This window comes from Paramormyrops kingsleyae, chromosome 4 (genome assembly GCF_048594095.1).
Source record: "Paramormyrops kingsleyae isolate MSU_618 chromosome 4, PKINGS_0.4, whole genome shotgun sequence".
Taxonomy (NCBI): domain Eukaryota; kingdom Metazoa; phylum Chordata; class Actinopteri; order Osteoglossiformes; family Mormyridae; genus Paramormyrops; species Paramormyrops kingsleyae.
Genome location: NC_132800.1, coordinates 14,775,062 through 14,797,791, shown reverse-complemented (window position 1 = coordinate 14,797,791; position 22,730 = coordinate 14,775,062). Strand labels below are relative to the sequence as shown.

General features: G+C 42.7%; 1 protein-coding gene and 1 pseudogene across 1 annotated transcript; both read right to left on the bottom strand.

Annotated features, from left to right (window-relative positions):
- Positions 1-1,387: 1,387 nt before the first annotated feature.
- On the bottom strand, positions 1,388-8,369 carry LOC140588759 (stonustoxin subunit beta-like). Its single transcript, XM_072710740.1, has 4 exons — positions 8,222-8,369; positions 7,909-8,082; positions 7,752-7,798; positions 1,388-2,144 (listed from the first exon to the last, which is right to left on the bottom strand). Exons 1-4 carry the CDS (start codon positions 8,356-8,358, stop codon positions 1,612-1,614), a joined length of 891 nt encoding a protein of 296 aa, XP_072566841.1. The 5' UTR covers positions 8,359-8,369; the 3' UTR covers positions 1,388-1,611.
- Positions 8,370-9,336: 967 nt separating this feature from the next.
- On the bottom strand, positions 9,337-17,521 carry LOC140588754 (NLR family CARD domain-containing protein 3-like; annotated as a pseudogene).
- Between the last annotated feature and the right edge of the window lie 5,209 nt (positions 17,522-22,730).

The following is a 22,730-nucleotide window of genomic DNA, read 5'->3' as shown; positions in this document are numbered from 1 at the left end:
CATTGGAAAGACCTCGAATAAACAAAGACAATGACACCAAAATCACTCAGATATCTTAACAAATAAGGAAAATATTGTTCAAAATATTAACAAATAGGAAAAAAGTTCGCTAATTAGCCCTATTTTTTAAAATGGAATGTGTGTAGAAAACTGTGACCAAATACCTAACTTTTTATATAAAAACGCTTGTAGTTTCCTTAATAATCAAGATATCTCAATGAAACTTTCAGGGAAGGTGTATCTCTTTATATTCTTCAATCTGAAAGAATAATATATATTCCAAGTATGTCCTTAGTCTGAAATAAAATTGATACAAGGTGAAGACTGGAATGGTGTATCAACAGGCGCCGCTGTTGGTTTAGGTCACGTGACCATGTGAATATCTCTTATCTTCTGCTTAATTAAATGCGACTCAGTGGATATAATCATCTTTTTCACATCTTAAGATATTTCCCTAATATCATGGCATATTGATGCAACAAATCACTGATGAACATACAGCAGATTTCAGGATTTTTGGCCCGTGACGATCCTGTATGCTGCCGGTCCTGGTCAGTAAACTTTTTTTCTGATCCATAGAAAGCTATGAAACTGCAGGATTAGAAAGATGAAATGATAATCAATATGTCAATTTAGCTTTCAAAAGCGTCACTTAATCCTTTGAAGTGGTTTTTGTATGTTGAAATCGAGTGTATTTTTCAATGTTTCCGGAAAAGGTCTAAATGTACACAGAATTGAAAAATTCAAAACGGAGGACAAAGAGGGGTTCCCCATCTATGTTATCAGTGGGAATACCGCGGAATTCCGCAATGCGATACAATAAGAATGCGTATTTTCCGGGGTATACCCAGCGCTCAGATGACCCGATGGTGGAAAAGGAATCTGGAACAAAAAAGGCGGCCATGTTGGGCGACTCGCGCTCTTCACATACCTACTAATTAGCTTGTTGATTGTCATGTGTAGTAGTTAATCGTTTTAGTTAGGAAATTTGTATTCTTGCTTGTTGTATTTTGATCATTTAATCTAATGTATGTTGCTAATGTGATTTATGACTTTTGTTTTTAACTCTAAATTTATTTTTTTGCTTTCACTGTTACTGTATGTCTCTAGTCTCCTTTTACATTGTAATTAAATATGCTGATTTAATACAATCGTGTTAGTGATGTCCCATTACATTAAAGTGAATTAATTTAATTGTATTACATGATTTATGTTACCCAGTTACCTCAGGCATTGAGCAGAGATGAACCAGGACATTAATAGGATACAATATGAAGCCTTTATTGTCAGTGTACAGGAATCAAATACAATATACAGACAGAAATATATAAAATGTAAATATACAGGGGAGGGGAAAAGCCCCCCCCCCCCCCCCCCCCCCATCAGGATTACATTTCATTACATTTTAATCAGACAGAAAAACAGTCATTTTACATGTTTGCTAAGTTTGCTGAACCCAGTCACTTATTTTGTCTGACATACGTCACACTTCAGACAGAGTAAAAATTGTTATACTGGTTAAAAAGCAGAGATTTTACCTTTTTCCCATGGAGAAGCAGCGACATGTGACACTCTGATAAGATAAAAATGATTCCTCCAGCACACAGTGAGCTATCCCAGCATGCACAGGGACACGGGGGAGTTTATATAAACCCAAAACCCTGGACAGAGGGGTTCAGTAAATGAGGAGGTGAAGCTGTACAGGAGGGTCAGTCCATCAGAGGAGACTCTGTAGAAGGACAGAGTACCAGCCGCCCAGTCCAGATACACTCCTACTCTGCGGGAGCCTGAGGGCTCTCTGGGTATGACAGTCTGTTTATAATTGTGCCGGACAGAGTAACTGTCAGGAGAGCAGAACAGCATCCATGACTTGTCATTGCCTCCAAGCCAACAGTCGGCACTGTCTCCTTTCCTCCTGATTCCTTTATAAGTCACTCCTATCCGGGCTCCATCTCCACTCCACTCAGCCTCCCAGTAACAGCGACCAGTCAGACTCTCTCTGCACAGAACTTGGTCCCAGTAGTCAAATCTCTCTGGATGATCAGGATATGGCTGCTTTGCCCCCCATGTCACCTTCCTGTACCCCTCTGACAGAGACAGGTCTCTGTTTGCTGTGTTGCGGTCCAGCGTCAGCTGGCAGGAGTCTGTAGTTAAGAGGAAGAGCGATTAATCCCATCACGAAGCCCAGCTTCTCCATAATCATCACTGTCACACCTCACACACTCAGTAACACAGAACTCGCTCCAATACACACATTTTATTCCTAATATACTCATGTAGCCGCCCGAGTCTGCGGCGCTCCGGCTGCCCCCTGCGCTGTATATGCCACGTGACAGGAAATGTCCAGTGAGTATTCACTCTATCCATTGCACCAACAAGGTCAAAAGTCTATTCTAGACAAAGTGTTAGTCACTGCTTTTGAATCAAGTATGGTAATGATCTCTTACACACAAGACAATAGTTACAGGCTCAATCAAATGTTTCAGACTTGTTTGTCTTAAGGCCCTTCCACATAGGACGCAGTACGCACATCGCTGCGCTCTGAAACCCATTCATTTCTATTGCTTGCACCGCGTAATAACGGTTTCCGGCTGCGCCAAGCAAAGTATTGTGGAAATGACACACTCTTCATTAGTCGGGATAGTTGCAAAGTGTTCTTCTTTATGAATGAGTGATACATTTTTTTATTAAACATTTGAACATAATACAACACACTCTCGTAGAGGATACAAAGTCAGAGAGATGCATGTTTTGAAATGACAAGGAGCAGGAGCATCTAGTACATGTAGAGCGGCTACAAAAAAAAAAGACGTACAAGCAGAGTGCAGCGGCCAGCGCAACACAAATTTTGGGTCCTTCGCTAGCTAGCGGACAGCGCAGCGCATGCCGTCCTATGTGAAAGGGCCTTTAGAGTAGCAGAGTGTGCCAGTGCTTACCGTTTTTGTTTAATTTCAACAATTGTACATCTGAATATTCTTTGTTTTTTCTTATCTCCAGATGCAAGCACATCACCTCAGCGCAGAGACCTATCAACACCCAGTGAGTATTCATCGCATCACACTTTAAACAGTCACTTTTGTATTTTATCAGGCCTTATGAAATGTAAGAACATTCTTTTTGTTTTTCAGGATCTCAACATGCAGCAAGAGGTCGTGTGAGGGATGACTATCGCTCCAGGTAAAGAAGGACAAGGCACAGCATCATTCGTGGCTGGATTCTACTGGTTGGTCTCTAGCCCTTATTTTGGCCAACCAGTAGGGGTTAGACTGTTCCAGTGTTAAAATGGCATGTTGTCAGTCATAAAGGTATGGCCAAGTGATTAAATTTAAATGATACTAGGTCCAGCAGGGAATCCAGCATCAGGTCCAGACACAGTAATATCTCCAGAAATAGGTCCAGGTCCAAATCCAAGTCCCGGCACAGTGATGGTTCCAGCCACACCATCAGGTCCAGACATGACCTGATGGGTTACGGCACAGAGAAGGTTTGAGGCACACAGTCATATCACTGCAGTATTACTTTGTATAACCGTATGTGACAAATATCTTGTATCTTGTACAGTCAGGGCTGGACATGACAGGTCATGCCACAGTGATGCCTATGGATGTGATGACCGATTCAGTAATGATGTCTCCGGGATCCTGGCCAGATCCAGACATGATGAAAGATCACAGTACAGTGATGCCTATGGATGTGATGACCGATTCAGTAATGATGTCTCCGGGATCCTGGCCAGATCCAGACATGATGAAAGATCACAGTACAGTGATGCCTATGGATGTGATGACCGATTCAGTAATGATGTCTCCGGGCTCCTGGCCAGATCCAGACATGATGAAAGATCACAGTACAGTGATGCCTATGGATGTGATGACCGATTCAGTAATGATGTGTCCGGGCCCCTGGCCAGATCCAGACATGATGAAAGATCACAGTACAGTGATCTCAGCAGCCCCCCATATGACAGACCTTCGCATGGTGAGTTGTCGGCTGCGTTCACACTACAGTCAAACAGGATTATTTTGCTATTCAGGTGATAATCAATATTACCCTGGCTGCAAAGCACTTTTCAATTCATTGTACAGATGTATCTCTAATCATTACAGTATTGCAGATTTATTATTTCTCTTCTAATAAATCTGTTGAAAGTTTTATCATTTTTTTACTTCTAAAACAGATTTTCTGTGGTGCAGATGCAGTGACTGAGAGTGGGAGATGGACTTTCCCATTACCTTGGGATGGTAAGTATTGATCTATTAGCAGTGTGAGATGACCGGACACTGAGCAAGAGAGAGACTTAATAGTACCACCTTCTCTTTTACTGCACTGTTCTCTCTGTCCACAGAAACTGCTTTTTAATTATAGCTGTGGCTTGGTTTTCATCATGTCTGACATTTGTTTGGACTTTTATGTTTCTTCCTGCAACACTACTGTACTAATAACAAACACTGAATCTGATTACAAAAACACCTGTGACCTAGCTAACCTTGCTATTCTAATTAGAGGTAACCATTGTAATCATCAACAAATGTGTTTATTTCAGTGTACCAAAAAAAGGTCCTGAATTTACTGGTAGACATTCGCCATCGCCTGAAGGAAACACAGCCTGCCTCTTCAGCTGTCCATATTCAGAGGATTGACACCATGGAGGATTTTGAATTACAGGAGCAACAGCTCTCTGATGCACAGGCCTTCAATACCCTGGTATAGATTTTACAAGTCTAAAAGTAATGGATAGCCTAGTATAAAACAATGCAGTGCACTGGCACACTGTTAAATTCCTCTGGGAATCCCAAAAAGTTGATTCACTTCATCTGACAAAAGGTTTCTCCCACTGAAATGCTACGTCCAGTCTGAGACTGAAGACTGAAGAAGTCTGATACTGAAGAAGTCACTTGGATGAGTGACGACACGTTTCTCCCACTGAAAACGCTATATCCAGATGAACAGAATCAACTTTTTGGGATTTCCTTACCTGAATGATTGAGCATGCATCAAGACATTCCTCTGGGAATTGTCAGTCAACTTTATTATGAACTTATTCCAACAGGTGTGGCAAATTTCAAAAATCGGTGGGCGGAACACCAAGGACTGTGTCCACAAAGTGTTGGACAGGTATCTACAACAATTTTTTTTTCCTGGTTGTGGACTAGACTGCATGTTCTCATTTGCCTTCTTTCTGAACATGTGTTTTCACTTAGTTTTTACCTATTCTGACAAGTTCACAACCAAATGCATTGTGAGATTATAGACCAGCTGTGATTGACAAGGGGATTAGTAGAAGGATAAAAGGAGGACCACCCACTGATTAACTATTATAAAGGGTTTATTACATGTGTAATTTTATTCCTACATATATCCTTCACATTAATTGAAATTTGTTTTTCTACAGGCTCTTCACTAACGGCCCGATGGCAAAGTTTAATATGAAGGGCAAGGGAAAAAGGGGCAAAAAGCCTTTGGAAGGAACAAAAGTTTATCGAGCTATACATGGTCAGCCCAAGTTTCATGTTGACCAATCTGTAAATAATGACTTTACACAAAATATTGCCTTCCCTGCTGATATTTAAAAAACAATGCCAACTGTCTACCATGGCTATCTTATCAGTTGCTGAGATGGTTTTGTATTAATTCAGTAATGGTAGTTGATGAACAGGAAACATATTTTCGCAAATGTCAGGTGTGTATGAATGCAGATCACCTTTGCATATATCTAAATCATTTGTCTTTTTCTTCTTGTGCAGAAGGAGTCATGACATTTGATGAGGCCGCCACTGAAGAATTCATTAAGATGAATGTTTCAGAACACCTCAAACATGCTGCTCAAAGACATGGAGGTGGAGGATTCAGTCAGGACTGATAAGCCCAACATACAGGACTTTGAACAAGAATTGTTTTTCCTCATGATCTTTCTGAAATAAATATACATATACAACCAGCAGCCCTGTTTGTTTTATTATTATTAGTATTTTTTAATCGAGGTTTAAATGGGGGTATTGAGTTAGGTTTACAAATAAATCACATGTGTATAACTTACCTATGTTTCAAGAGGGTGGAGGACATGTTTTATGAACCAGTTAATTTTACTGTAGTTTAACAGGTAGTTTGAACTGGAAATGCATTACAACTTTGTATGTGTCTCCAGTTATCTGAGACAGTCAAATTAAGTTATTGTAATATGATCTAGTCCCATTTCAGAAGGTGGCAGACTGTTCCAGATCATTTTCCAATAAGTTCATTTGATTGTCTCAGCCACAGATAACTGGAGACGCATACAAAGGTGTAAACAAAGCTAACAATTAACTGGTGGCCTATAGAAAATATGTCCTCCACCCTCTGGAAACATGGGACTACAGAGCCTATAGAAGCAGTATAAAAACGATGTCTAAAATGAGTCTAAGTTTGACGTTGAAAAGACGGCCACAGTGACCACATTTAGACTATAAATAGTCCATACAAGGAGGTCCCATGGACGTCAACACTAGACGTTCATTAGACATCAAAAAAAGACGTCGCCTGGCGTTACAAAACAACCCCTTCAGTAGACCAAAATTGGACGTCCAAAAACGACATATAAAAGACGTATTTCCGACGTCACTTTGCGCAGTGGGGTGAGACACGCCGCGCTGAGAGACTCGCTGGGGACCGAACTGCACTTTAGCCTGCGCTCTATTATTCTGTACGATACATAAAATATAAAAACGAATTCAAGTATGTGAAATACCTCAGGAAATGTCGGACGACCGCGCGACGCCGGCGGGAAGACGGGGCGAAATGCTGCGTGTGCTAAATTAATAGCCTTAATTACAGGTAAATAAAATTACAAACAGCATTAATCAAACGTGTTAAACTTGAAATTGTACCACAAAGAGTACCACTAGAAGTTAATTTGAACAGTTTGCAAGATGAAGCTGTCATTTCGATCAGGATCCACAAACAACCTTCACAGGCACTTAGGAACTGCGCATCCAACAGTTCAGATGGAAGGAAAAAGACAGGCTAGCGTGCTGCTACTGCCAGAAGCCGGATCAGCCCGTCTAAGCTGAGGCACTTAGCCTTTCTGCCCCAAAGGAAATGTTAAAATGTTACACTGTTAGGTGATAGATAGTTGTTAAAGTGGATAGATACTAAAACTGTTGGATGCTGGTGTTTTGCACGTTGTAATTTCTTTATAATTTATTGTTATTCGTTATTTATGTTATTTGACTGTTAATGGTATCAAAGACAAAAACAGATTTTCCACTATATAATGTTCAATACACATGTAGTAGTGTTTGAGGTTTTTACATTTCATCTTTTTATACCAAACATGATAGTATTGAGAAAATCATAAGGTTTAGTACACAAATCAATCATGTGTCATAACAGCGCTGAATCTGGCTGAGGCAGAAGTAATAAAATGAAGAGCCGTTTGGGAGCCGGAAGAGCCGGCTCTTCTTGGTGAGCTGAGCCAAATGATCCGACTCACTAAAAAGAGACGAAATTCCCATCACTAGCGCAGACTGAGGAGACATTCATTGTCACAGCCAGTTTGGGGAGATTACGGGTGCTGTCTTAGGACAATACTAACAAATCTCAAAACAGTACTACTACAGAAGTCCACAGACTCCCATTGTTATTTAAGAAAATAGTCATTTTTAAACCCAAAAAAGAAAAGAAGAAAAAAAAAACACACATCACAATAATAATGTGAATGCTATCATAAAGTAGTATTAATGGTATTAAGCATAAAAACATGCAAACAAACTTACATTTCTGGATCCCTGGTCTGGTCATACACTCTCCACTGTGGTCCACACTATATCAGAAGCAGAATGACATAGTACTGCTGTATCCATTTATTTAATTGTTGTACTTTCTCCACATACATGAGTCTATAGCAGGAGCAGACACACATTCTGTACTCACTTCAGTTTCTCCAGTTTACAGCTGGGATCCTCCAGTAGAGCAGAGAGCAGCTTCACTCCTGAGTCTCCTGGGTGATTGTAGCTCAGGTCCAGCTCTCTCAGGTGACAGGGGTTTGACTTCAGAGCTGAAGCCAGGGAAGAACAGCCTTCTTCTGTGACTCTACAGCCTGACACCCTGCAGAGAGACAGATAATATCTCTCCAATAAATAAAAACACCTCACCACTATGAGTATTACTTTTAACTGAATGTGACGACTTCAATAAAGATTTCAGTAATCACACATTACAGTGTGGAATACCCAGTAATATTGACCTCAGTATCTCCAGTGTACAGTGTGAATCCACCAGTCCAGCAGAGAGCAGCTTCACCCCTGAATCCTGCAGGTCATTGTCACTCAGGTCCAGCTCTCTCAGCTGAGAGGAGTTTGATCTGAGTGCTGAAGCCAACATTTCACAGCATGTCTCTGTGAGTCTACAGCTGTCCAGCCTGGAAAAGGAAACGTGTTAAGATATAAATACATACACCACACACAGGTATATCAAATAGAATATCTAAATAAACATTTTTAAGTACAATAAGACATGCAGCATACAGCTGAAATATCAGTTATTTTGTTGTTTCCTTGTCCTAGTCAGAAACACAAATAGTTTTTACTTGACTCTCCCCAGCCGAGACGAACCTGCTGTTTAATGACCTTACAGGGTGAGTTACCCTGAGACTCTGTAATATCTGCATAAGTATTTTTATAAAGCTCTGAGCAGCGCTGGGGCTCAGTGATCAGCACTACAGCCGACCCAGGGGTTCTAGGGTTTTGGGTTCAGCTCCAGCCTCGGATGTGTGCAAGTGTACATGTTTATGGGGGTTTGAATGTCAAGAAGAGCTTAAGTAATTTAAATTATATTTTTTGTATGACTTTTGAATTGCTGACATCATGACTGAAATCCTTATTTTCTGTTTGCTGTACCTGAGAACCTGTTAAATTTCCAAAACACTAATCAGACAATTATCAATCCTGTCAGATCGGGATGAAATAGTGATGCTTTATTCATCCCCCTGGTAAAATACTGCTGTCGCCTCTCTGATCTTGCTTTCTCTGACACAAACATACAGGTCAGAGCTCAGGGTTGGCCAGCATCTAGCCCCCTGAAGCTGGGGGGTAAGGGCCTTGCTCAAGGGCCCAAAACCAGCATCACTCTGCCGGCCAGGTATTTAAACCGGTGACTTTCTGACCACAGACACAGAGTCCAAACCCACTGAACCACACCCCACACTAAGAATGTTAAAAATATACAAATCCTGCAGTATCCAGAATGAAAAAGAATTTCTGGGCATCCATATAAATACACCCTAATTGTTCTGATAAGATATAAAAGCAGTATCATGAATAACATCTGTACTTCTTTAGCAACAGACGTATCTCAGATCACTTACAGAGCTGTCCTAGATTTCTTGATCACAGGCAGCAGCCTCTGAAGACCCTCATCTGATCTGATGTATTTCTTCAGATCAAACACATCCAGCTCCATATCTGACATCAGTAACACAAAGGCCAAAGCTGACCACTGTGCAGGTGAGAGGTCTGCTGCTGAAAGGCTTCCTGAACTCAGGTATCTTTGTACTTCCTCTATTAGAGAATTGTCACCCAGTTCATTCAGACAGTGGAACAGGTTGATGGTCCGTTCTGCAGATAAATTCTCCTGAATTTTCTACTGGGCTGTTTCCTTAATGTTATGTGAGCTGGGTCTTGTCTCTCCCAGTAGTTTTTGTAACAGAGATTTACTGGAGTCTGTTGAGAGGCCAAGGAGGAAGCGGAGGTAGAGGTCCAAGTGTCCATTCTTGCTCTTTAATGCCTGATCCACTGCAGTCTTCAGCAGGTCAGCTGATGAGTTTGACAGAAACACATATAAAGCAGCGAGATACTCCTGGATGCTCAGATGCACAAAGCAGTACACCTTCTCCTGATACAATCCATATTCCTCCTTAAAGACTTCTGTGCACACTCCAGAGTAAACTGAAGCTTCAGTGACATCAATGTTATTCCCAATCAGATCTTGCTCATAAAATATGAGATTGCCTTTCTCAAGGTTGTCAAAAGCCAGTTTACCAAGTTTCAAAAGGAATTCCTTGCTGTATTCCTTAAGCTTGGTTTCATAGTTTTTCATATACTTGTCATTTTTTAAACTCACTTGAAAGATCAGGAAGTGTGTGTACATTTCAGTCAGAGTCCTTGGAATTTCTCCCTTGTCAGCCTCACTAAAAAGCCTTTCAAGGACAGTGGCTGAAATCCAGCAGAACACAGGTATGTGGCACATGATGAAGAGGCTCCTTGATGATTTCACATGTGTGATAATCCTGCTGGCCAGACCCTGATCATTAAATCTCTTCCTGAAATACTCCTCCTTCTGGGCATCACTGAACCCTCGTATCTCTGTCACCCGGTGGAGGTACTCAGGAGGTATCTGATTGGCTGCTGCTGGCCGGGAGGTTATCCAGAGGAGAGCGGATGGAAGCAGATTCCCCTTGATGAGGTTAGTCAACAGTACATCCAGAGACGTTTTCTTTGTTACATCAAACCAGCTCTCATTCTTCTGAAAATCTAGTGGAAGGCGACATTCATCCAAACCATCAAAGATCAACAAAACTTTGTACCTATACAGCTCAGTGGATTCAAGCGATTTCAGTTCTGGGACAAAGTGGTGAAGCAAACCAATCAGACTGTATTCATCCTTAATCAAATTCAGGTCCCGGAAAGGAAAAGCAAATATGAAGTGAATGTCCTGGTTTGCTTTTCCTTCTGCCCAGTCAAGAATAACTTTCTGCACAGAGACTGTTTTCCCGATACCTGCGACCCCTTTTGTGAGCACAGTTCTGATAGGTGTCACACATCCATGTAAGGGTTTAAATATAGCATTGCACCTGACTGTAGTATCTTCTGTTACCCTTTTCTTGGATGCTGTTTCAATCTGTCTCACTTCATGTTCATCATTGACTCCTCCAGCTTCCCCTTCAGTTATGTAGAGTTCTGTGTAAATCTCTTTGAGAAGTGTTGGCTGTCCTTCCTTAGCTTTCCCTTCAAATACACACTCAAATTTCTTCTTCAGATTACATTTGATTGTGCGCTGAAACTGCGTCAAAAGATCCCCTGAAATAAAATGAGTACTTTTCAAAAAAGTGAAAAGTTTTTCATTTTTTACTCATTTAAGTCAAATTAAATCAAAATAAATAAATGATAAACTGAAATGTAATACACATTTTTTCATAAAACTCTTTTTCTGCAGTAAATCAAACACACACTGAATGAGGTACAGCTCTTACTCTTCTCCAGCATGTCAGCGAGATCATTTTTCTCCATGGTCCTCAGGATGTACAGTGTGATCTTCAGAGCTCCCTCTCTACCACAGGTCTTCTGCATCTGACCATCACTGTCCAGGTCATTGTCCTCCTCCAGCTGAGGCTCAGAGCATTCTGGGTCATTCTGATCCAGGTACCTTTTGAATTTCATCAGCTCATCCTTCAGAAACGTTTGAGCTTTTTCCTCCAGTAACTGAAATGAACAGTTACAGTTTAATTATTATCACTCCAGGCACCGTATCTTTTTATAACTTCATTTGTGAGTTATGCTGCGTTCCATTTCAACTTGTAACTTGGTTAAGCATTTCAGAATGTTGATCCCTGTTATTGATTTAAGTGTCACTGCAGAATTCCAACTGAAGTCGGAATTTAATATACTCTGAGCTAAATATAAGTGAATGAAGATGAAGGCCATTTAAACTGGGGCACATTAAATACAAGGAGTTATCCGGCTAAGCAAGAAATCCTGCTTTTTAGCAACAGGTCCCTGGTTTTGCTAAATGGCTTTCTGACTTGCTGTACTGGAACGAGGTTAACTTGGGTGTGACGTCATTCTCAGCTCCGACTTCCAACCTCCAAGGTAAATGGAACGCAGCATTAGTTGTAAATATCATCTCTTTCACAGGACGAACTACTTATTGTATACATGTATCTGTATAAGATATATGTCAATTTAGATAAAATTTAAGAAAATATACTTAATAAATGCAAACCTTGAAGATGGATGATAAGTCTCCTTTATGTGGATGTAAATTACATCTATTCACTCGGTCCCTGTGAATAAAACACAAATATCCATCCATTATATTTGTATTTAAATAGATGTAACTGCCATCCACATTCTGAGCTTATTTCATTAGGGCGGCTTCCTGACATCAGCTTGCTTATGACAGTATAAGAGAAGCAGTGACATCTAGTGGCAGCACAGAGAGACAGCAGGTAACAGCCAGGAGAGACGGTTTGGCATGTAGCTCCCAGTCACTCAATGACATTCACTGGTTACTTCTTGTAAACTGTGACATGATTCCAAACAGATTTCAACTTAATTACCATAACTATGCAGGGGTGGAATTCGAGGGGGGACAACCCTGGCTCCTGCAATTTAGGGCCCCCACCTGATCTCAACCTTGTTTTGTTTTGCTAAGAAAAAAAAAAACATAGAACAAATATTCTACACAAACTATTTATATAATTATTTTGACTACAATAAAATGTATATCAATACACCAATATACAAATTTTGCATGATGTCGCACTCCTGTTCCTCTTTTGGCTCCAAAAGCCGCTCGCTTAACCCCAAAGGGATTTGTTCTGTCCCTTGTTTCCAGGGTTAACACTAGACTGCCTGTAATACTCAGGGGCTTCCTGTCTCTAGCTGGGCTGCACCTCAGGTACCCAGCAGGCCCAGGCTCTGGTGTGACCTCTGGCAGCTCCGTAGGATCTTGTCCAGTGTGAGAGAAAAACTGACTAGAGGGATATTTTGTAATCAGCTTTGAAACTGTATCTTTGTGCAAGTAATGCAAAAGAACCTGAGTGTTAGGCAGCTGACAGCCGAGAATGTAAGCTTAAGAGAATTAAGAGTTAACCTTAGTGTAGCAAAATGTGCTTGAACGTTGTGTTCATTAGATTGAGCAGAAATGCAGGCTAGAGAACAGAAATGCAGGTTTAGAGCGTGTTTATCAGACAGAGCAGGAAAATCACAAAAGGCTACAGTGAGTGGGGGCTGCTTGCAGGTGGCCAGACCCATAAGTTACAGGCTGTATAAAGTACATATGAAATGCTAATTACAAAATATCCCTCTAGTCAATATTTCCCTCACAAGTGTTGTCCCTGGTCCCAGGTTCATAGCCCCTTAGATCTGTTTGTTAATTGTTAGTTAATTCCACATGTGTCCTGTTTCCAGTGTCTGCTCTGATTGGTTGATTGTTTTGAGTACTCACACCTTCCTTTTGTTAGTCCCCATGATCTGTGTATTTTACTGTCTGCCTGTGCTCAGTTCCCTCAGTTGGTCATTGTATCACATGCTGTTGATCCTGTGCTTTGTTCCTGTGTGTATTGGATTCCTGTGTAGTTATTTTCCCTTAGTTCTGCTCCCTGGGTTGCTGCTCTTTACTAGTGTCCCCTGTGTTTTGTTGTTATGACCTTTTGACCCCTCGTGGTTCCCTTATTTTCTGCTCTGTGTTTTGTTATAAATAAACCCCTGTCATCTTGGAGCCGCACTGTGGATCGTCATCCTTTCCTCACCTGCACCATCCCCCGATCCCATAACAACTAGCTAATTAGTGACAGGCTCTGTTCCATTAAACATGTTCAAACTGAAGCCTCAGTCTGAACAGAGGTAAGGAGCCCATGAGAATCTATTTATTATCAAAGCAGAAACATCCGTCCCAGAAGAAGACAATCTATTGTCCAGTCATGCTTAATCAATATAGAGCAGTAGCTTTTTTCCAGCTGAATGCTGAGGATTGACATTTAAAATGCACTTTTCAATCTACCTTCTAATTACAGCTCGCAAGAAGTCAGTCTTTATAGTAATCCTCATCCTTTTACCTCAGACGTGATTTATATAGAAGACAGACAAAACTTCTGTTTAAATTTTCAGACAATGGGATTTGCAAAAGTTAAAAAAAATTAAAAGTTGAAGTTTTTTTTCTTGTAGCTTGTGTTTGCCTTTATGTCTTTTGACTGAGAGTCTGAGTGTTTTAAACAATGTTTAAATGCACATTTACCTTTGATCTGTAGGAAAACATCCCTCTCTGAATAAGATTGGTGGGTCCATTGACCTGTCAGTCTTCATGGAAACACAGCTGGGCACAGGTGAGCCTGCTCTCTCCATCAGGACACTGTGGACAGTGAGAGGAAAGATCCTCATTACATAAATATAACCCATATACTGTGGACAGGGTCACATTAAATCTTCAGCTGTTTCACCTTCTGCTCTGTCTTCATATACTTTGATATGTTGTGAAGCTCTTGATGCATTCATGCTTGTTTACAGTTAGCTTTAATGTGAAATAAACTAATCTAAAATGGGATAGCCTCCTTTGCTAGACTTGCCTGTTGTTTCTTTATATCAGTGGTTCCCAAACTGGGGGGGTATTGCAGGGGGTGCACCAATGGGATAGCCTACGCTCCACTCGAGCACTGCTAGCAAAAACGTGGGCAAGTTTGTGCACCCAGCCAGGCCTCCAGCAGAGGCTGACGCTTCATCTGCTGCAAGTTCAAGCTCCAAAGCAAAGAAGGGAAAATATGATGAGTCATATCTGGCCCTTGGTCTCACAACGACAATGGTGGGTAATGAGGAGAGACCCAGTGTGTTGTGTCTGAAAATACTCGCTGCTGACAGTCTGAGGCCGACCAAATTAAGTCGTCATTTGGAGACAGCACAGCCTAAGCATAAAGATAAGCCAGTTGATTTCTTTAAAGGAAAACTCACAAACTGCCGTGAACAACAAAGCATCATTACTAACGCTGTATCTTTGCCTAAAAACACTTAACTGGCATCATATAAAGTTGCCTACCGAGCTGCTCAGTGTAAAAACCACACAGGAATTAATACTTCCCTCCGCTATCGATATGGTTGCAACTATGATTGATGAAGCAACAATTGATGAAGCCAGCAAGTTAAAGGCAATTCCGTTATCAAACAATATGACCGCGAGGCGCATTCATGACGTCAGAAGACATAGAGGAGCAGCTGACTGACACGGTGCGGGACAGCCGCCACTTCGCGCTGCAGGTGGATGAAGCTACTGACAGTAACAGAGACTGTTTATTCATAACGTACATCAGATATATCGATGCTGAGGATTTCAAGGAGGATTTGCTGCTCTTTAAGCAAATCACTGGCAGAGCCACTGCAGAAGAAATGTTTAAAATCACTGACACTTATTTGAGAGGCTGATCTGAAATGGGAAGACGGTGCGGGGATCTGTACAGACGGGGCTCAGGCTACGGCTGGGAAACGGGGCGGCTGCAAGCGCTCGTGAAGCGCATCTCTCCCAGTGTGCAGTGGACACACTGTATGATCCATGGAGAAGCGCTGGCATCTAAACAGCTTAGTCCCGAGCTGAACGATGTAATGACGGATGTCATCGCTGCAGTAAACTACATTAAAACGCCCCGTCAAAGCCCGGCTTTTTTCTGCCCTGTGTGAGGAAATGGGCTCCAACCACACAGCTGCTTTGTTTCACAGTGAGACTCGTTGTCTGTCACGTGGGAAAGTTTTTACCAGAATATTTGAGCTCCGAGATGAGATCAGCACTTTCATGGAGGAACAGGGTCACGAGCTTGCCAATAAGTTTCAAAATGACAAATTCCTCCTGAAAGTTCCATACCTGAGTGACATGTTTCAGAAACTCAATTAACTAAATCTGCAGATGCAAGGCACCAACACACACCTTCCACATCTGGCAGATAAAATCACATCATTCACAAGAAAAGAAAAATCACATCATTCACAAGCGAGTTACTGAGGGAAATATAGACTTATTTGGGAACCTGAACACAATCATTGTGCTCAACAAGCTTCAGAACACAAATATCTTACGCATGAAAGCTCACCTCTCCGCCCTACAAAAATATTTCCAGAAGGAACAGTGGTCTGTACTACGAAGTGGGGTTACTGGCTTATCGGGGTAACTTGTCGGATTTAAGGTACCACGGTTTAAATGGACTATATATTGGTTCACTTACATTTTGCACAGACTACCTTAAATCCGACAAGTTACCCCGATAAGCCAGTAACCCGGCTTCGTAGTACAGACCACAGTTCATTGATGTTACCTCAGATTCATCAAGGCTGCAATTTGTCTCTTGAGCCTCAGATTCATCTTGAGGCTGCAATTTAAGTCTAAAACACTGGCTGCATTTTGGATTGGAGTGGAGAAGGATTAGCCAGTGCTAGGAGGGAAAGCTGTGGGCACACTCCTTCCTTTTGCTACATCCTAGCTATGTAAGGTAGGTTTTTCTGCTGTGGCCTCTATTAAGACAAAATACAGATCAAAGCTGGACCTTGAAAAGGAACTAAGAGTGGCTGTTTCCCAGCTGCAACCCCAAACTGAGAAGATTTGCAGCACAAAGCAAACCCACACCAGCCACTGAAAGGTGTGAGACTTCAGATGATCCCCTTTTAAGTTTTGTTCTGACTGGGAACTGGTTAATTTTCCCAGCTATTTTTGTGGAGACAGGTCTTTATTCTTGTTTATAACTTCAGTTTGCTCTTTATTTCTCCCACAGAGGTGAAATTGCACCATTTGTAATTGCATTTCTTTCGCCCAATTAGAAAAGGGAGTTGTATTTCAAATAAAGTTTGAATCTGAACCTGTGTAGTTTGAATGGGGGGGGGGGGGGGTGTCAATAATGTTCCTATCTAGAAAAGGGGGCCCTGCAGAGAAAGTTTGGAACCACTGCTTTATATTATATACATTTAGCCTTAAATGGGGATCCCCACAATAAATTTCACCAAGTTACAAAAAAAAAAATATTTCCAACCGGATTCTCGACTGTCACTGAATACCGATAGCAATGTTTTGATTGGTTGCAAAGACCGAAAATATAAACTTTATTTTACCGCATATTCAGAAAATCATCTCGCGCCCCAAAGATGTCGTGAAAAATTGAAGAATCAGCGCTAGGTGGCAGCAGAGGACGGCGTCCAGGGAGTACAATTAAATGTAAATTCTTGAAGGGAATTAAATTTAATAAATTTTATAAATGATAAACATAAATCATCTACCCCACGGACCTGAATCAGTTAAGTCTCGAGGAAGTGAATTAAGTTAAGACAGATTACTCTCTCTTTCAAGAATGCTGGAACATTTTTTTTTATGATCGTGTGTAAAGCCGTACAAACACACAGGTTCTGTCTTACCTCTCAGTTCTCTTTGTTTTACACTCCACAGGGGGGGTCATTTCAGAAGCAGCTCCCCCCATTTTTGTGCCGATCTAGACCAGATGACTGATGCTGGGGCCCCTAAAGAACACGAAGGGTAAATAGTGACATACATGCATAATATCTAGTAGCTACTTCATGCAACGGGTGCGGTCGCTATATATAGCTGTGTTTTTATATGTATACATACATACATATATATACACACACATATGTATGTCTGAGGTCTCCCAGGACTGGTTTGAGAAACAGTATATAGCATCTGCTCTAATATATACTCCCAAATATAGCTTATTTTATTATAAGTTGTCTTTTGAATAAAATCTTACCTTGCAAAGCAGAGTCGTATCCTCGTTTCTTGATAAAATGGAGAGACCAGCATTAAAATACTTTTACTTTCATTTACAAAGAGGAAATGCTGCAAATGCAGAAGTGGTCTAAGCAGAAATGGACACGGACTCAGTGGCCCGGCGTAGGATTTTTTCGGATATTATCCATGCGACACACACACACACACACACATACACACACAGATATATATATGTCCAGCAGACAAGATGTCATCTTGTAATTTTCACTAAAGTGGCAAGTGACAGACATGAAAGAGCAGGTGGTTCTAGAGCTCCAGCAGTCAGGTGTCAGACAAACTGATAGAGCTTTTTTCACTCAGTCTTGCCATAATGCACGTTCTATGTCAGATCATTTTGGGATCATTTTTAGGGACAGTGTTTTTCTACTGGGTAGAGTACGTGGGATTTAAGGCTTTGACAAAACTTTTAAAACCTTTGTCCTCCACAATGGAAAAGTGCTGGAAATCAGTGGCAATCATTTTATCGAACTCCTCATTAATACTGTGCTGTTTGGCTGGGGTCATCTGCTTTGGTATAAACTGACTCATTTTGCTTTGAGTTGCAGTAAGAAAGGTTATACTTGCACTACTAGTAGCTGCTGCAGCAGCAGTTGTTGTTGGTTTGGGACCAGACCCCCCAGGGTCAGTAGACGTTGAGCCAGCTTGCCCTCTCTCCCCCAACTGCACTGTGGAATGGACAGTTCTGATGTGTCTGTGCAGGTTTGTGGTGGAACCTGTTCTTACTGTTATTTTCATTTTACAATGAAGACGCTCTGCTCTGCTATTCCCAGTGTCTCTAAACTGCAGCCAGATGCTGCTTCGTTTACGGGTGTCAGTCATATTTACGTTTTTGCGACGCACTCGCCCTCTCCTCCTCACCGCTGTCTACTGTCTCACTCATTGACTGAGGGGACGGACGGTCGCATCTGTCACCCTCTCTGTTTTCACATAATGGTATGATCCTATATCCTCACACGTGATTGGCCACAAGGCTGCCATGCTGCCAATCAAAACAAAGTTTTGCCCTGAGCAGAGCTGAGCCACTGACAGTGAGAGCTGATTAGCGAAAGGAAAAGAAAATGGGGAGCCGGCTCTCACTCGATGACATGCCCCACCAGAGAGAATAGAACACTGGACTTACTGTATGGCAACACAAGAGAGGCATACAGTTCATCACCTGTCCCTCCCCTGGGAAGATCAGATCACAACCTGGTGCACCTTGTCCCTGTGTATGAGCCCTTAGTGTGCAGGGAGCCAGCAGTCACCCGCTCAGTGCAGAAATGGTCAGAGGAGAGCGAGGAGGCTCTAAAGGACTGTTTTGATTCTACTGTGTGGGAAGTGCTTTGTGATGACCATGGGGAGGACATCGACAGCCTTGTGACCTGCATTACGGACTACATTCATTTCTGTGTGGATAACACCGTACCCACCAGGACTGTGTGGTGCTTCCCAAACAATTAACCACGGATTACCCAGAAATCAAGGCCGTCCTCAAGCAGAAGAGGAGGGCTTTCAAATCAGGAGACAGGAAGGAGCACAGCAGCTGGGGTGGCCTGTTCCCCAGTCTCCCCATAGACTGGGACCGCCTAATTTGTGGGAAATTAGGTGCCCTCTGGTCACCCCCCCCCACCTATCATACTCTGTTCCAATCAGGGACCGGAGGCCAATTAGTATCCTGGGGGGCCCCAGTGACAGGAGACTGTCGGCTGTCCACAGGCTGCCCCCGGGGGCTTGGGTCCGGAGAGACCACTGGTGCCTGGACTTTTTTCTTTTTGGTGGTCAGCTCCTCCAGCTGCATCTGAATCAGTTTCTTTGTCAGCTCCCTCCCACGCTCTTTAGCAGAGTCCACCTCCTCTCTGTAAGTCAATAGTGTGGATCAGCTGCTCCTCAGGCATAGTAATAAGCCCCCCCACTTGCCTTAGCCTGCTTCTCACTGGCTTAGGGAGCACGTCCTGCAGTGCCCTCCAGTACAGACCTCTGAACGCCGAATGCTGCAGGTCCTGCTCTGTCTCAGTGCTCCACCACTTTTCTTGGGCTTGCAGACAGGCGGCTGGGCTCTCCCCCTCCTTTACGGGCTCCACCTTCATTTCAGCCACACTTAGTCACGGAGGTTAGCATTTAACCGTCAGAGTGACATGCATCATTCACAGGAGTCCCTGTCGCCTCTGCCAGGCCACTGCTTCGCAGCAGTCTCTCCATTCCGTCTGCCCCCAAAACGCGAGCCAGACCCACCTTTATGTCCCCTATCGCCAGGAGCCGACCCAAAGTGAAGTTAGCTCCTCCGTGTCAGTACAGTGAATATTCTTTAAAAGTGGCCGAACGGCATCATTAAATGCACTTACAAATTTTGTAGCAGTAGAAGGCTTCATCTGTCGGAAACATTGGGAGCCCACACAAGTTAGGGGCATCACACGGAAGATAACTTTCCATCAGAATGGTGGAATGATCAGAGAAATCAGCCTCACAAACTGTCATATTAAAAACAGACAGGCCATATGATGGTACAAGGTCTAAAGTATGGCCATGTTCTTCAGTAGGACCTATTACAGACCTATTATAGGTCAAAAGATTCAGTAAGATTCAGGAAGTATTTAACTAGCGGCTTAGGCGAGCAGCAAATATGTATGTGAAAATCACCCACAATCAAAACCCGGTCATATTTTGGCATAAAATAAGTCAGAAAGTTAGAAAAGTCACTAATAAAGTCGTTCTTATATATATTTTGGTGGCCGGTAAATCACAGCAATAAATACTAGGTTTAGGCGGCCCAGTCCAAACATAATCGCCTCAGAATTGTAATATAAAACTGCTGATAACTGTTTACAAATAAAAGTTCTCTTTAAAAACCGTAGCTGCTACTCCTCCTCAACCAGTAAAAATAGTGCAGTCTGGTGGTAAAAGATCGTAGAAGGCACTTGATTCACTCATGTTCATCCAGGTATGATAATATATTTAGGCTGTTTGAGCAAGAAAACGTTATTAAATATAAAACTCTTATTTATTATCGATCTCGCATTGACCAGTGCCATTTTTGTTGAGGCCACATTGTTTCCCATCTCTGGAGCCTGACTTATGGTCTGGAGATGATGGGGGTTTGCTCCTCCTGTCCAAAAGTATGGTGAGCAGAATCGTGGAACCAAGGTCACGTTTTCATGCATTACAGCAGGTACCAGCTAGATGTAGAGTGACTCCGGCGAACGCCAGACCACACAGCGGTGAACAGCCAGTCCGTGTTTCTTGGTATCGTCAAAGGTGAAAAACCACGGATTTAATGCCAGGCGAGATCTCAGTTTCAGTTTTACCACAGATCCACTCCGTCTCCCGTGACATCTACGCCTCCTTCTCCGAGGTGGTGAAGTCTGAATGCGGCGTAGATGATTGGGTACTCCTAGCAAAACAGAGGAAGGTCACCGTGTCTGCTGTTAATGTTTATAATCCGGCATTTTGTAGCAGAACGAATATCAAATAGAGCTTGGCGATCATATACCAGTAAGGAGCAAACATTTCCAGCAAAAAGCAACAAAAAACAAAAAAACACCAACCTGAGCTAATCATGGAAGACGGCCGGCCACACACACTGGCACCATCTTAGGAATGAGACGTCTTATCTTGTCTAAAACTGGAGAAAATTAAATTCACTTCATGCTGAAGGAGTGGACTGAGTTGCTGAGTCAGTAGGTGAATGACAGACGCTCATGTTCATCCACTCATCCACCAGTTCATTCAGAACGAGAATGAGACCCAAGGGAGTGACCAAGACTGTCGGTGGTTCGTTCACTATAGGCATATATAGTCCCAGACTGTCAAAAAAGAGGGACAGTCCTGGTTCAGTTTTGTTCCCCAAGGTACAAACTTAATGTTCCCTCCCTCAGACTCCATTTCTGTACCTTAAATTAGACTAAAGGGCACTTTTACCTACAGCTAGGATACAATTGACAGACCCTTGAGGGAACAGCCCATACAGATTGGTACTTTTTCTTCTGACAGTGCAGGTGTAGTTTCCAGCCAGTCACATGCTGACTTACAGCAGGTCCTTACATGCCTCACTGGCTCTCACTGGCCATAGTCAAGGAGGGAAGCAGCTTTACATTTCTGAGGACAAACAGAAGAAGGAAAACAACAAATCTGTGCAGAGACGTGAACGTGAGTGTGTAGCTGCTGTAAGGGACTCGTTCACTGTGAACAAATCGGTCACAAACTTTACACCATAAATGGAAAATACCTGTATCAATAATTAATGATGGATTGATGACTTTGTAATGTGGGCATGTGTGGGGTGTGTGTGGTGGGGGGGAGGGGGGGTGCCAAATGATAACTGACGATCACTTAAACAACAACAACAACAACAACAAATTTATTTTTGTATAGCGCATTATCACAACATTACATTGTCCCAAAGCGCTTTATAGCATCCCCACCCAAAGCCCCCAGTGAGTAAGCCATAGGCGACAGTGGCAAGGAAAAACTCCCTAGAAGGAAGAAACCTTGGGAGGGACCAGACTCAAAGGGGGAGCCCATCCTCCAGGGGCCAGCAGGGAGAGTCAAATACAGTTAAATCTGAAACACAAACGGGGAGCAGGGGGGAGATGACAAGCCGGTGCCACCGCTCCCTCCAATCGCCAGGCAGCCAGAAGGCAGCCAGCGGGTTATACAAGGAAGATGACACAGGCAGAACGGCGAGCTGGATGCACGGACGTCATTGGTAGTGGCGACGTCACATGTTGCAGGGTGTGCTGGACATCTTGATAGATTGAGGTCTCCAGGCAGCACCCCCCAGGAGAAGTGGGAGAAATAAATGCAATTAGTCAAAGTAAGGGAGACTATAGGCAGTGCTAAAAGGTAGTTCAGTGCAATGCTCCGGCAGATATGGCTATGGCAGCATAAGTAGGAGGGAGAGGCAGGTGGGAATGCAGGCATGGGGAGTCCCTGAAATGTCAGCACTCTAATCCCACAAGCAATTTCGAAGCTAGAGTGACAATGTCACGCTACGGTACGAAGGCGAGCAGGGAAGCAGGGAAACGGAGCCGTAACTCAGGACAAACAGGGTTTATTTGGAGACAGGCAGGTGAACGGAGGTAGATCAGCACACGTAACATCACATAACAATGACAAATCTGGGGAAAACTGACTGAGACTAGGACTAAATACACGAGACTAGGCAAACGTAACAGGCAACAGGTGAGAACAATCAAGGTTCGACAGGAGGTAATGAGGGGGCGTGGCACACA

Excerpts from the sequence above, each read along its gene's own strand:
- LOC140588759 (XM_072710740.1), bottom strand. The coding sequence starts at position 8,358 with ATGTTGGCTTCAGCACTCAGATCAAACTCCTCTCAGCTGAGAGAGCTG. Across the intron at positions 8,083-8,221 it reads TGTACACTGGAGATACTGAG|GGTGTCAGGCTGTAGAGTCA; the intron begins GTCAATATTACT and ends GTCTCTCTGCAG. Across the intron at positions 2,145-7,751 it reads CAGACCAGGGATCCAGAAAT|ACTCCTGCCAGCTGACGCTG; the intron begins GTAAGTTTGTTT and ends TCTTAACTACAG.